This window comes from Panthera uncia (assembly GCF_023721935.1).
Source record: "Panthera uncia isolate 11264 chromosome C1 unlocalized genomic scaffold, Puncia_PCG_1.0 HiC_scaffold_4, whole genome shotgun sequence".
Lineage (NCBI taxonomy): Eukaryota > Metazoa > Chordata > Mammalia > Carnivora > Felidae > Panthera > Panthera uncia.
The window spans coordinates 30,204,625-30,219,442 of NW_026057585.1; the positions used below are offsets into that span (position 1 = coordinate 30,204,625).

Here is a 14,818-nt window from a genome sequence, read left to right on the forward strand (position 1 = left end):
AGGGGGAGGGGGGAGGGGGAGGGGGAGGGGGTGCTCACCACAGGCACTCGGGCTGTGGGGAGACAACAGAGCACAGAGGGTTCAAGCAGGTACGTTGCTGGTCCAACATCAGCACAGGAGGTGAGACGCTATTACCTCAGATCCCACTTCTTCAGACACCAGAAATGCCAACCAAGAAAAGAAGCTGAGCTACAATAAAAACAAAAGCATTTATTTGGGGTTCAGAATTACAATTCAGGGGAACACAGATTTGGGCAGCAACCCAAATAGTGCCTCCCTCACCCCCCTCCCCACCTCCGCCAAAGATTTAAAAGACAAAAAGGAATGCCTGCATATATTGTTTAGAAAAATTTTTGATTGACAAAATAAAAAAAATTTTTTTTGATTGGTGTTGGTGGCATAAAACCAATCTTGGCTGAATATACCTAGTCACTAAGGCTATCACCAAGCAAAGTCTCTTACGTAGGAAGTTGCAGGTGTTCAGGCTAAGTCTTTGGAATATTTGCACTTTGGCCCAGTTCAAAAATTCAGGGTTTTACCAGGTGAAAACATGCATATGGCCCATCTCCTTAATGACCTTCTGGCTTAATTTAAAAACCCCTTGACATAACTGACCCCATTTCATTTCATCGTTCACATGATTCATGTGATCTTCTGTGAATATCCAGACTTATACACACACACACACACACACACACGCTTTCAAATACTCAATTAGCACATATATTCAATAGGAGTATATCGTTTTAACTGAGATACTCCAAAGTCATAGCATTTATAAAGACTTGGGGCAGGAGTTTTAATTTAGAAGTTAGAAGTGTTCCCCCAGGACAGTCTCTTGCAGGCTCACCATAGCTATTGGCGCTATTAGCAATTGCCTTACCAAAGGTCCCAGGGAAATGTCAATTAAGGAGTGAGAAGTGGGTGAGAAGAGAGTTCAGAGAAAGGAAGGGGAAACTGATGACCTATCCAGTGTCAGATATGACTCTAAGAATTTTCAGGGTACTGTTTTATTTAATTTTCCCAACCACCTGGGGAGATGATTATTATTCTTTCCCATTTTGCAGATGAGAAAACTGAGATGTAGAAAACTGAGTGACTTGTCCAAAGTAAAACAGCTAGAAAGTTTTGGAGGCAAGATTCAAACTCAAGTCTGGCTGATTTCAAAGTCCCAAGCCCAATGACTTCCACCCTACTGGAAAGACAAAGGCGAGCAGGTACCCAGGAGGGTGGAGAGTGGCTGAACTGCCAGTTGTTTTAAATGCTCTAGGAAGGGTGGGAGGTGAAATCTGAAACAAACAAACAAACAAACAAAACCCCACAAAAAATGAACAATTACAACCTCAAAACCAAACCCAATAGCAGAAACCACAGACGACAACCCTTCTCTGTCTCAGCACCTCTTCAGACATGTGGGCTCTTTACCAGGCCACATTTTACATGTTCACAGGGGTGAGGTCTAAGACAAACATACAGAGATGGTGACATTTTGTTGGGAAAGTAGACCTTCTACTTTTACGCCTTAGTCCATCCCCAGAATCCTCACTTTTGTGGCTAAGTGGAAGTCAGTTGTAATCACTTGAGCATACAACTAAGATTTTTGTAAATCAAAATTCCTGAGAAAACAAAACAAAACAAAACAAAACAAAACTAGATATGTTCTTCGGTTCTGGTAGTGTTATTGTCACAATCAGTTTGGGCTGCTTTAACAGAATACCATAGACTGAGTGGCTTAAACAATACACATTTCTCACAGTTCGAGAGGCTGGCAGCCCAAGATCAAGGTATCACCGATTTGGTTCTTGGTGAGGGCTCTCTTCCTGGCTTATAGACAGCCGACTTCTTGCCATCACAAGACACACAGAGAGAGCACTCTGGACTCTTCCTCTCATTCTGTTTCAAGTTTTTATTTATTTAAGTAATCTCTACATCCAACGTAGGACTTGAACTCACAACCCCGACATCAAGGGTCACAGACTCCTCCAACTGAGTCAGTCAGGCGCCCCTCTTCCTCTTCCTATAAGGACACTGATCCCATCATGGGGGCTCCACCCTCGTGACCTCACCTAATGACCTTGCAGGTCCCCACTTCCTAATACCATCACATTGGAGGTTAGAGTTTCCACATTTGAACTGGGGGTGGGGGCACAAACATTCAGTTCATGATACTAACAATAACAAATAAGTCCATACACACAGAGTTCAGCAGCTGGCCAAGTACATGCACATAAATCACTTCATTTGCACCTCATGATTGTTACAGGTGAGTTACCTAGTCTCCCTGTTTTACAGATGAGGAAGCTGAGTTGAGAAAGATTCAGTGATTTCCCCAAGGTCACACACCTAGTAAGTGGCAGGAGTGGAGTGCAAATTCAGGGCTTCTCATTTCAAATCCCGTGTTCTTTCAGCTGCAGCAGGAACCAGGCCATTCCGCCCCTGGTATGAACAACAGTGGTAACAAAGCAGAAACAAGAACTGATGTTTATTTCGAGCCAGTCTCTTTGAAAACATTATCTCCTAGGGTAGGTATTATTACTTTCTCTATTTTACATCCCTGAAAAAACTTACAATTGTCAGGTTTAAGCCACTTTTCCAGATCATACAGCTACTATGTGGCAGAACAAGTATTTGAACTGCGTCTGGCTGAATCTAGAGATTATGTTCTTAAGCCTTCTGCTCTTTGAAATGCTCTCTAGAAAAACTCTTTCCCATTTTGCAGATGAGAAATGCTCTTTGAAAAATGCTCTTTGGTATGTAAGATGAAAATCTTCTGTCAGACATACTTATTGAGATCTTAGTAGAAATGGATTTCTTGCCCTTTTAGAAGCACTAGCATCCTACAATGTACTCTATTGAAAGCCCTATTTTCTAGGCACTGCAGATGGAGGACAGATGTTTCTTTATGCTCTGAAAGGTCCACTCTATGTAGCTGACCATAATGAGATTGTATCTTGTTCTGCATGTTTCCGAAAAATGGCATTGGACAGATTATTCCAAATGAAAGCCCAATCAAAGGAGTTACTGCATAGATTTGAGGAAAATAACAGGATGTTATTCAGTGGTGTGGGTGGGAACTTTTCATGTCAGAGGTCATTCTGAACCACACACACATTTTGAGATGTGTTCTACCCTCAGATTCAGCCTGAAGTCCGAGCACTACACATATGTCTGGTTGAGATTGATGTGTGTGTGTGTCGGGGGGAGGGTCACAGGTTTGGGGACTGCTGCTGGACTTGATTTCAGTATGATACAGAATTACAGGTAGAATGAAGTCCCTAAGGCCGTGGAGAGGGAGTGGAAACTTGGACTTAGGTATGACTATTCAGATAAAGATACTCTCTGTCAGTTACGTTGTTACCTGGGTATATTTTAAAGGCCTATTTGGGAAGAATAGTTAGACCCCTAAGATAATATTTCACAGGCTTGTTGTATTATGGGATCATGATTGCAGCCCACAAGAAGGTTTTTAGGGCCAATACACCAATACGCTTGCATTTTGGCCAAGCTGATTTCCAGGCGAGAAAGTCCGTTGGATTCTATGGAGAATCATAGCAGACTGAAATTGGCCTTACAATCACCTAGCTCAAGGTCTTTCATTTTATTGAGGAGGAAACCAAAGTGGACCCAGAGAGGGTTAGTTACATTCTGGAGTCTAACTTAACACAGCTGAGGGAGCATTCCCCAAAGTCCTGATGGACAAAAGTTCAAGGTAGTGGTTGCAGATTTGGTTGTGTTTTTGCATAGCATCTAAGAGCACAAACTCTGTGAAGTCAGATGTGCTGAAGCCGATTCCTTTGCTTACTAGCTCTGTGTGCTTTGGTAAGACATCTAACTTCCTTGAGCCTTAGTTTTCCCATCTGTAGAATGGGCACAAGATGTTCATGCTTTAATTTCACCATACCTATTATACCTTCAGGTAATGTACCCACAGTTCTACTCCCTCCTGCTATTTCTTTGCCCTCAAGCCTTGAATGATTCCTCTTCATTTTCATGGTCTGTCCACAAAGGTTCCCCCTTGTAGTTTCTGGCACATACACTTGCTGTTAGGCATTCTGGCTGACCCAGTGGCCCCATGACATAGTCTGCCAATGTCTGGCTTTCTGCCTTTTACTCATTCTCCCTCTGCAACATGCCGGGCACTCTGCTGGTTGAAAGGGCATAAAAAAATGAACAAGATGTGGTTTTGGTTATCAGTTTAGTGAGGAGGAAATCTATAAATAAGCTTCACTACATAGTTATTAAGAATAAAAGCACCTAACTCCAACTTTGGAGAAGGAAGGTGGTCAGGGAAGGTGTTGGAGACAAAATGATACTTCATCTTAGTCTTAAAGCATGAATGGAGGTTTGACCAATACACAGATAGGTGATAGGTAGAGAGATGATACATAATATTCCATATTTCTATGGAAGGAAGGAACTTCTGATTGAAAGAACAGCATGGACAAAGACATGGAAGTTTAGAAAGGCCTGGCAAAGAGGACTGCCATGCAGTTCCATATGGTGGGCTTGCTGGAATGCATGTGGGAAGTCCAGCACTGCCCAGAGGATTTGGATGCTGGCCAAAAAGCCACAAAAAAACATTGGGGTCAGGTCACATCACTGCTTTGTTAAGTCCCACAGGGCCCAAAAGGGCAAGAACATTAACATTTGCACTGAGTCACATGTAAATGACAGTGTTTGCTGTACTGAGGCTGGGGGCACCCTTCTATGCTGCGTGAGAGTGAAAAGTCAACACGGTTACATTTCTGTGACTGACATTCTGGCCATGTGGCATTGGATTTCATTTTTTCAAGATTCTTCTATTTAGTTACAAGAGATAGGCCTTTTCCTTTAAATCACACTGCCTGGCTATGGGAGGGCAGGTAAGGATGTGACTGTGGTACAAAGGAGACTGCCCTGCTCTCGGCAGCGCCCTGAGTGGTGATGGGTAAGTCTTGTTACCAATGGACGACCCTGCATGCCATCCTTTGCACTGTGACTTGGCTACCTGATTGCCTCCAGGGAGATGTAGGTGCTGCCCAAGGGCCTGGCCTGTTTTTTCAGCCATCTCTTGGCTGTCCCTCCTCTTCATATGAGGCCAGAAAAAAGAGGGAGGAAATAAAGGGCCCCAGTGCTCCTGGTGGGCCTGGTTCTCCTTTTTCTGGTCCAGCATACTTTTCTCATTTGGAAGAGAACATCACCTTCACATGGCAGCCAGTTGGATGGGAAGATACTAATGGAAAATCTCAAAGCTGGGAGCTGAGACTTCCAGTGGATGTGGATGCTGTCCACACCAGTTTTACAATCGAGTCAGGCACACGGACATTAAACAAATAGTAGTTACCAAAGTGACGGATACTTCAAAGTAGAGTGCCAGTTGCCATGAGAACGCACGACAGGGGAACCTGAATGGGGACCTGGTCAGGGAGGTACTACACTGAGGAAGTGACCGTTTACCCCAAGAACTGGATGAACAGGAGTTAACTAGGCAGAGGGAGAAAGGAAGAAACTTCTAGGCAAAGAGAAATACATATGCAAGACTGAGGTGGGAAAGGGCAAGTTTTAAAAGATTTTCTACCACATTTGGAGGAAAAGTCATTAGAGCTAACCAGTAGTGAGCACCACCAGGGTCAGACAAGATGCTAAGCATTTTATACAACCTCATGGAATCCTCCTAAAACCGTATTGCCACGAGGGTGGGGCCCTGTTTGTCTCATCCCCGTCATCTCACTGTATCCTCAATACCTAAGGCAGCAGCTGGTTAGAAGCAAACACTTAATATCTGTAGGATAGAGTGTAAATTTTATAGAAGAGGAAACTGAGGCTCAGAGAGATAAGGCTATTCAAGTGTTACGGTAGAGATGAGACTCCAATCCCACCTGAAGGGTGGAGCTGAGTGCCTTCCCAGCGGCTGGCACACAGTCTGGCTCTGTGTAGGGCAAAGATCTTGCTTTCTCTTCTTCTAGACACAAGAGAGCCCGAGTGTAGGGCTGGGCACCAGGGCACAGAGGAGGTGCACAGCACACAGCTCCAGGGCAGCTCACCATGTGTCAGGTGAGCCTGAAGGGCATACAGTCTGCCATGGCAGCTGGCACCCAGTTGGATTTGTACCCTAAGTGCAGGGAGAAGCGGACATGTCTCAGTCCACCTAAGACTGGGGTGTGTGTCTCTCCCACTGGAAGCCTGTTTGCCTCTCAGACACTTAGACCCAGAGCCCCAAACAACAGAAACCTGAGAACTGAAAACTTGGAGGCATCCATCAGCCCCAAGTCAAACTCTGGGCTCAATGTCAGCGGTGATGGATCAGCTTCAGATTTCAAGCTTTGGTGTTAAAGCCCAAGAGGGTCAAGAACCTCACGGGTCACCTTTTTACCTGCACAACCTCAGGACATTTCTCATTATTGGGATCTGTAACCTGAGCACGATGAAGGCCCTCATGGGAATGTCCCATCTGCCCTGACCTAGATAGTTCCTCTTCATCATACACCCAGCTCTCCTGATGTGGAGGCATGGCAGAACAGCCCTGGAAAATAATCCCATCCTCCTCCACTTGCTATTATGCTGTAGGTTCTTTGGTGAGAAAAAGTCATAAAACTGAGTCGTTTCAAAAGCTCAAAAATAAATGTATGATGTGCTCGAACTCTTAAGAAAATTACTTAACATCAGCCCACTCACTGAGCATTTTATGTAGATGAGAATATTAGAATTGCAGGCGCCCTAGAGAACACCTCAGTTCACCCTCCTATTAGGCTCAGTTAGGCCAGGCCCTTGAGCATGCTGACATATGCAGATCATGCTGGAAATGACATGGCAAGGGTAGATGCTGAATTCCAGAAGTCACAAGGACCCCATACTCTCTCCCCTGATGAGCTGGCCTCTAGCATCCTGAGCACCACTAAATTCCCTGAGTCACGGCTCCCCCTGCAAGAGATGCATGTTAATTTCCTGCAGGCCTTCTAGTCACGGGCTTAGCCAGGGCCTTTGCTGCTTATCCAAGGCAGCACCCAAGCCATCTGGCTCATTTCCAGCCTTGCAAAAAAATTCTCTATGGGCACTCTTTTCTAAGCTGGAGGAATTAGACTCACCACCAGAAGAAAAAGGGAAGAGGGCCAATTTCTTTCATCTTCTAGAAGAATAGAAAAACAACGAATGCGATTGCACAAAGTTATTTGGTAAGTCATGTTCCCTTCCTCAGCAGAGCTCCGTGGTGGGTGGGGCACAGGCAGCATCCAAGAGCTGCAGTCCCACTGTGTGAATGGAGACAGCTGATCCGGGTGACTCACAGTGGGCCTGATGTGCCACTTGCCTTAAAAGGCAGGCATTTTGAAGAAGCAAATGCCAAGGAAATCTGTGCTTCAAGGAGTGGGTTCTTCGCTTGGGTTCAGGCTTTTTCCATGCTTAGCAGCGCATTCAGCCAAAAGGCAAAGCCAGGGAGGGACACACCATCAGCTTGGGGTGAGGAACACAGCTTTTTATCTGGATCATGGCACGAATTCAGTAAGGGCAGCAGAACCCGCTCCTCCAAATGTCTAAATCAGCAGAATGAATTTAGAACGAATTTAGCCTGAACTGTGATTTGTAGTCTTTTTGCAAGTCTAAAATGCCTGCCAGCATTTCCCTATCATAAATCAGGACTCTCAGGGAGCTAAACTGCAGTTCTGTAGTAAAACCCAAACTCGCTTCGAGCCTCATCTGTACCTCAAAACGAAAACCAAAATGTTAACAACTCTTTTTTTTTCTTTTTTTTAACAAGATGAGGGTCTTTATCCAACATCTCCCACAGGATTCAAAATTCAGAATGGTACCATAGTTTAGGTTAGGACATTTAAATAAAAACTGCATTTTCAAAAAAACCCATCAAGTTTAAAAATACATTAGCCCTTTGGATGAAATTTTGTATTTACACCAAAGGGTGTTTAAAACTGTGTTTGTGCATATGTGTGTGTCTGTGTGCAGATTATCTTTTTCCCAGAATATTCAGAGTCTGCACATCATAAAGGGCAGAAAACCGTATGAGATGCCGAATTCCTCAGCTGTCCTCACAACCCCATCACTTACTTGCCATAGGACCTTCACAGTGTGCACGATACAAGAAGTGGAGATTTAGTGCCACAGAGTCCCCAGTTCAAAACCTGGCTCTGCCACCAACCATACAGCCTCATGTATGACAAATAAGTTGTTTGACTTGCCTGGACCGATTTCTTTTTCTATAAATGGAGATAATGCCTGCCTTAATATGTTTTAAGCCTTAAAGTTTACGAAGTCTCCGGCAGATGCTCAATAATGGTAACGCTTGAGGATGTCTCTTTCAGAGCCTCGTTTTCTTATAAGTGAAATGGGGACAGGAGCCTAAAGTGCTTTGTGTCCAGTAATGCACTGTGCACAGGAGGGATTGTTCTTGAGACGTAAGATGCAGCTGAAATGAATGCGGCTCATTAGGGAATGCACAGGACTGGGGTTAGGGAGGAGGCCTGCATGCTAATCTTGGCACTTCCACTCTTGGGTTAAATATAGATTAGCTGTGCTTCTGAGAGCCAGCCGGCGCGAGTGCAGAGAGTATTCAACAGGGGGACATGCAGATAGGTGTCAGCTCCCTCTGACGGTGGGTCTGTGATCTTGAAAAAGCCAGTTAGGCTTTCCTCTACAGAAAAGTCTACATGGTTCCTTCCGATTGGAAAGTTCTAAAATTCTAGGATTGCATTCGGGAATGAGGGAGCAAATAAAATGGACAGGAAGTGACTCACTGGCTCAGGAGAGGACAAACTAGGACAGATATGGAGCAGGAGGAGGTACTGGGCTAAAAGCAATGGGAAGAGACCAGTGAGCTCTGAAAACCGGAGTCCTCTGTGAGTCTTCAAACTCCAAGGTGGGGGAGAGGGGAGGAAGGGCTGAGGTTAAGTGTTCTTTACCTCCACCTCTGTAGAAATAGGCTTTGCAGACCTGTGAGTTGAATAGGATTCCTCTTCTGAACAGTCATGAGACCTTGGCAAATGTTACACTTTTCAAGTTGGTTTTCTCATCTGTAAAATAGGAATAGCACACCAAAAGGTTGTTGGCTGGATTGAGCCGGTGCACATGAACAAGCTCGTAGAGCACCTGGCGTGTGGCAGGTGTTCAGTGACATTACTGTTGCATTCCATTATGCTATTCCCCCTTCGGTGATGGGCACCAAGCTGAAGGATCTGGGACAAATGATTAGATTTTTATCTTTTCTCAATTTGAAATCATGAATGAGGCTCCTGATGGATCATTCTGCCCAGGTATCACAAGCCCGGTAAATTTTCCTCAAGCCTCTTTGAGCAGACTGAATCAATTCTCCTTCACTTGGCTACTTCTTCAGCCTTTCCCTTTTCACAGATCAATTGCTGGATACTGGCTCTATTATGACAAGGGTTACAGAACTGTTCTCTTCCCTCCATAATGATCTAAGTAGTTTCTCTGGGAAGCACTACTGAGACACTAAGACAAGGATGGGAATTCCAGTCCAGTTCAGGCAAAGACTAGAAGGAGGCTCCCCTCACAGGGGTGGCATTCGGTCTTCCTGGGGTTTAAATATTTGCCTGGGGCACTAATTTACATGGACCGCCAAATGTCACTGAAAGAATTAGGGGACCAGTCAACTCAGGTTTCTATTTGTAATTCTTTAGGTTCACCAGCCTAAGGGATGTAAATTGGTCCTACTGCCATTCAGTATATTGAAGAAGTCTCTTATTTGGAATTTGAAATTGTGACAAGAAACCCCATTCTAGGAAGGAAGCATCTTGATAAGTGAAAGGGATTTATTTTGGTGAGTACAAGCTAAAACGTCATCCTTAGTATGACTTAATACTCTCAAAGATGGGATTTAGTAACGGGTGAGGATATGGAACTTGGGAGGACGTAATTAGGAAAATGCTAAATAGCACAAGCAGAGAGGGGTGGGGAGGGAGAGGACAGGGGCCAGGAGAGGGGATATTTCTGTACTTCCAAGGGAACAAAGAGGTGAGCCCCAGTGGCTGGCTGGTCTGCTCCCGAGTCCCGGGAGAAGAGACTCAGAGCAGCAATGCTATGAGCAGAGAGCTCTCATTTGCCCGATAGCTCCTGCCCCCAGCTGTCTCTAGCTCATTCTTGGGAGTTTTGTTTTGGGAGAAACGAATAATTAGACAGTTGAACCAAAAGTTCATGATTTTTACTAATAGGAGACCAAGTCCCCTATCTCTACCAAATGCATATTAAATAAATACTCAAAGCATATTTTTAAAGCGGGTGCCAAATTCTTACCTGCCCAGGGCACCCACATGTCTGGTCCTGGTGCCGGGTGCTACATGAGGCTTTCTGAGAACATCTCATTTGAAATGGAGTTACTGAGCTTCAATGGGGGCCATGGAATTCTCAAGATCTTGGGAGCTGCATTTGATCAAGGCAAGGCAAGGAGAAATGGAGTAACAGGGGAGGAAGTAGATGCTGGTCAACTTCTATTTGAAGTTATTTGATTTATTCTCATCTCAGCGGCAGAGGGAGGCAGAGAGTAAAAAATGGTGTGGGTCAAGCCCTACACAAACAAACAATAGGCATGTGTAAAAAGGCATACAAAATTTAAGGTATTTATTATGAGAAAGAATTTGAAAAGCTTCTGAGTAGCACACAGGCAGTTCTCTAGAATCATTGGTATTTAGGAGGGAAGACTCATAATTCTAGTCTAGAGGATGATGAGACCACACAGGATGAAAAGAGGTTTGTTATTTAAAAAAGACTACGTATTTTTTAAAAATGACTTTTTTCTGATCCTCCTTTGGCTTACAGATCTGTTTTCTTCTGTAAACATGGGGCTTGAATTCAAGGTGCAACGCTGTGCCTTTGTAGAAACCGTTTTTCTCTAGACCTCAGAGAGGAGAGGGACTGAGCCTGCAGCTCTCAGGAGAAGGGGAGAGAGCCCACAAAGGCATGGGTGGGCGCAGCCTCTCCCGTGCCATCAGGCCTTCACTGCATTCTGGAAAAACCACTCTGTAGTGTGGAAGGGAATGCCAGAGAATGTGAAGCCACACTTAAGCATGCTTGGGGGGCCTGGTCAGTGCCCAGTAGGCTGTCAGCACAGGACCCCAGCGTCCCAGGGCTCCTAGCAGTCCCTGAATGCCTGCTGACGCCTTACATCACACACTGGCTTCCTCTCCTCCGTGTCTCTCCCATTCCTCAAGCGCTTCCAGGTGGGTGAATGCCTCCCTTGAAGTACTTCATTTCCAGGGAAAAATGTGGCCATCTGGTTTCAGCAGTCATTTTCCTTCATAATCTGGTTCAGTATATGTCGAGTTCTGTCTTCCAGCAGAGGAAAGACTTTTATCAGGCATCTAATGTGTTTCTGAAAGTGTGTGCGTAGGGTGGGTGGGCTGGGGGCGGCAGGTAGGAGTTTGAGAGAGAGACAGAAAGTCTTGTATCCAAAAGGTCAAACTATCATGTGCTTATATTACCCAAGAATTCCATTTTTCCTCTTTTACTAAACCTCAAAATTTCACCTCGCAGTTCTCTACTTTTTATTTTTCTGGTCCACTGTTCAGCGTTAGTACTAAACTAACAGTAAATGGAGAAATGAGAGCTGAGAGGGGGAGACCTGGATTGCTTTGTGGGCATGGGTCCCCAAGGATGAGCACCATTGGAAAGAGGGACCTATTTAGGATTGTGACAGATTTCACCCCTCCCTGCCTCCTGCCCCAACATATTATATTCTAGAATCAATCCGGCTGTTTTCAGGGGCTGGTTATTTTGTGAGCGTTGTAGCATATTTTGAAAACTCCTACTCTTGTTAGGAGATTCACACGTAAATCTAAAATCCATCATCTGGTGAACAATATAACAGTACAGCTGCACAGGGACAAATTAGTACAGTGAACTTCTTCCAACATTTAATCTGTTTTTATTTGCCATTTGTTATAAAAACGGAATCTTTATTTTACACAAAAGCTACTTTAAAACAGGAAAGTTTACCAAAAACCACTGAATCTCAGGCAAAGGGATTCACCACCAAAATGCAGATTTACTACATGGTAAACCTGAGGGCCAAAAACATTCAACTCACAACATGATCTTATATTTTCTAATAATTCATTACCAGAAGCGAAACCCGAGCATGTACGTGTTTGAGAAAATACGTGACAAAGATAAAATAATAAATGCTAGCTTTCACCGTGAAGCTAACCTAAGCAAATGTTTCCACCCGAGATTGGCCCGTTATTTCACTCAAAGTGAAACATTTGAAGAGCTTTAAAAATATTTCAAACATAAATATTTAGGCTTATACACAACACATATGCACAAACATATCCATTCTAATTCTATGCCCCTTTGTATTTTTTTAAATTGCACCATCTCTGTTAGAGATAATATATAACATGCAGGAGACATTCATAATTGTTTTTCTCAGCAGTGGGGTATTCTACAAGTCAAATGCAAAGCTGAAATATGAATGAAGGTCAACTGGAAGCCATCTCAACTCAGTACGTTAACTCATATATTCTGCATTAATGCTTTAGTGTTGATGAAATTGTTCATATATATATATATATATATATATATATATATATATATATATATATATAACGTTGAAGAGAACGTAGTCCATTACCAAAGGTACTGAGGAGATAGTTCCCAGTGGATGTAGAAGTGATGGATCAGGAACAAGAGGAAACCAATTAAATAGGACCGCAGGTTTTCACTGCTTTCACATTCGACTGAACGTAAGATATAATTATATCCAGGGCATTTCCAACAGTCATTAGTTTATCCCATTTCATGTATATAATGTCTTCATAATTCAAGTGAGGATACAAAATAGCTCCTCCCCCTCCCACTGGCCTTCCTCTTGTTTCCAGAAAGAAATAAACACAGATTTTGATGCAATATACAGTTCTGGGAAACCAAGTGGACTTACAGTTATATTCTCATGCTTTTGGTAGGCATGAGAGATCATTGATTGAATCAGCTCTAAATACTGCAGGGATGGGTAAAGTGGGGCTTCTATATTAGGCATCATTATAGGCCTTGGCTTCCCCCCAAATAAATACATGCTCAAGTATGACTCCAAGTTCTCTAGCACAAATATATTCTGTTATGTGCAAGTGCTGACCAAATTTAAGGAGGTGAGTGAGTGGAGAAGGACAACAACATACCTATGCAGTTAGGACAATACGAAGAGAAAATGTAAAGATGGAAGGAGGGTTTTATTGGAAATACAAGGAAATAAAGCTATAAATCCACAGAACAACTGTTTGATTATTTTAATGGTTTCTGAACCCATCAGTATGCAATATTTTAAACATACAAAATTTACATCATGAAACACATGAAGAACAGAAACAAATTATTGTCACTCTCAAACAATAAAATTACGCAGATAACTCACTGCAGCTTACCATAGCACAGTGGTAAGCTTACCACACAAACTGGAGCTACGCCACAGTGCTGAGAGCCTACGGATCTCTACTTACCCTGTTTAACACAAACATTTGTTAAGGGACAGTGAAATACGGTGACATCCCGGGAGAAAAATTAAGACTGAGGATGAATAATGAAAACACACATCTATGTGCCACACAGACATATCCTTATGTAGGTTAGGAAAAGAACACTATACCTCACCAGGAGTGCTAAAAACTGCTCTGGTGTGTGTGTACCTATGTGTGCACAAGCTTAGCTATGTGCGTCTGGGTAGGTCTGTAAATAAAATGAACCTATGCCATTGCTAGCATAAGCCATCGACTTTGTTCTGAATAACATCCACATTGACTTTTTGGAACATGCACTGTGCATTCTTGGAAGTCAAATGCCAACTAAAGTCTCATAATGGGACAAACTGCATTTTCCTCATTGAAAAGCCTCTGAAATGAATTTGAACACTTGCAAAATGAACACCTGTTCCAACAGTGCAGTAAAGGTGACATCAAACACCACGTCCTCATGTGTCAAGTGGTGGCCTCCCAGTTCATTCCATCAGTGCTGTGTGAATTGAAAAGCTACCTCAACACTGGTACGTAGGATTAAACAGAAATCTAAAAACTATGGCATCAAACAACAAAGCGTGCACCAGTAACTGTACCCCAGTGTTTGGAAAGCAGCTTACAATATTGATCATTGACCCTGATAGTAATGTGCTTCCAGAAATTGAAAGAAGCGATGAGGAAGATTTAGTCAATGACTTTTGCAGGAGAAGTTATATGTAGTTTGTGAGAGTGATAGCCAATCTGAAATTTGCTTCGAAAACTCTTCTTTATGGAGGAGGGTGGGATTTTTCATATTATGGCTAATTATATGGCCAAAACCATTTAGATACCTCTTTGTGTATCATATTCACAGCCAAAACTTAAGACAAATTCTATCCAACTTTGGAATTAGTACGCCTGACAATTTGAGTGTGAAACATTAAAATGGCCATTAACTTACGTTAAAAAAAAGAAAAAAAACCCTAGATACAGTCAGAATCTGTTTTCTAAAGTCCTAGATGAAAGAAAGTTTCGTCAGTTAGGCCTGGGTCCCTGAGAACTTGAATGTTCTGACTAAAGGCAAGTTTTGGTAGGAATTAACATTTTTACACTGCTCTGTCTCGTTCAGAATAAAAATAACCTTTTAGGCAGCTTCTGGCGTTAATAGATTTATATAATATTATTCAAATTACATTTGATGCAGACAATTCTTTTTTCTGAGCTGCAGTTCAGGGCTGTGTGGCGGGTGAGGGGGGCTGCAGATTTTGCTACAATTTCAAGACTCATCTTCATCTTCCTGGAACAGGCAAAGCAAGACACAACATACCATACATCACAGTTCCATGTTTACAGTACTCTTTATCCATAGTGTTTTCCAGTTTTGTCTGGGT

The 14,818-nt window shown here is 43.2% G+C and overlaps 1 protein-coding gene and 1 long non-coding RNA gene across 9 annotated transcripts in view; one reads left to right on the forward strand and one right to left on the reverse strand.

Annotated features, from left to right (window-relative positions):
• The window catches only part of LOC125912424 (uncharacterized), a 34,484-nt gene that overhangs the window by 18,419 nt on the left and 1,247 nt on the right, over nucleotides 1-14,818 (forward strand). For 2 of the 5 annotated variants that reach the window (XR_007454734.1, XR_007454735.1), the window contains exons 2-5: nucleotides 1,068-1,217; nucleotides 2,409-2,522; nucleotides 9,627-9,766; nucleotides 10,762-11,162. This is a non-coding gene — a long non-coding RNA (uncharacterized LOC125912424). Of the gene's footprint in view, nucleotides 1-1,067; nucleotides 1,218-2,408; nucleotides 2,523-6,896; nucleotides 7,152-9,626; nucleotides 9,767-10,761; nucleotides 11,163-14,818 lie in introns of those variants that run through there. The other 3 variants (XR_007454732.1, XR_007454736.1, XR_007454733.1) reach the window with 2 other exon arrangements.
• Nucleotides 94-14,818, reverse strand: part of LRRC8B (leucine rich repeat containing 8 VRAC subunit B) — an 80,264-nt gene continuing 65,539 nt past the window's right edge. Inside the window, exons 8-9 of one of the 4 annotated variants that reach the window (XR_007454729.1) lie at nucleotides 2,344-2,436; nucleotides 94-189 (exon numbers count right to left, since the gene is read on the reverse strand). Coding sequence is in view for 1 of the 4 variants with exons in the window: in XM_049616823.1 (XP_049472780.1) it covers nucleotides 10,464-10,510 (47 nt within the window). In the remaining 3 variants the exon portion in view is untranslated. Of the gene's footprint in view, nucleotides 190-2,343; nucleotides 2,437-8,888; nucleotides 9,000-10,111; nucleotides 10,511-14,818 lie in introns of those variants that run through there. The other 3 variants (XR_007454728.1, XR_007454727.1, XM_049616823.1) reach the window with 3 other exon arrangements.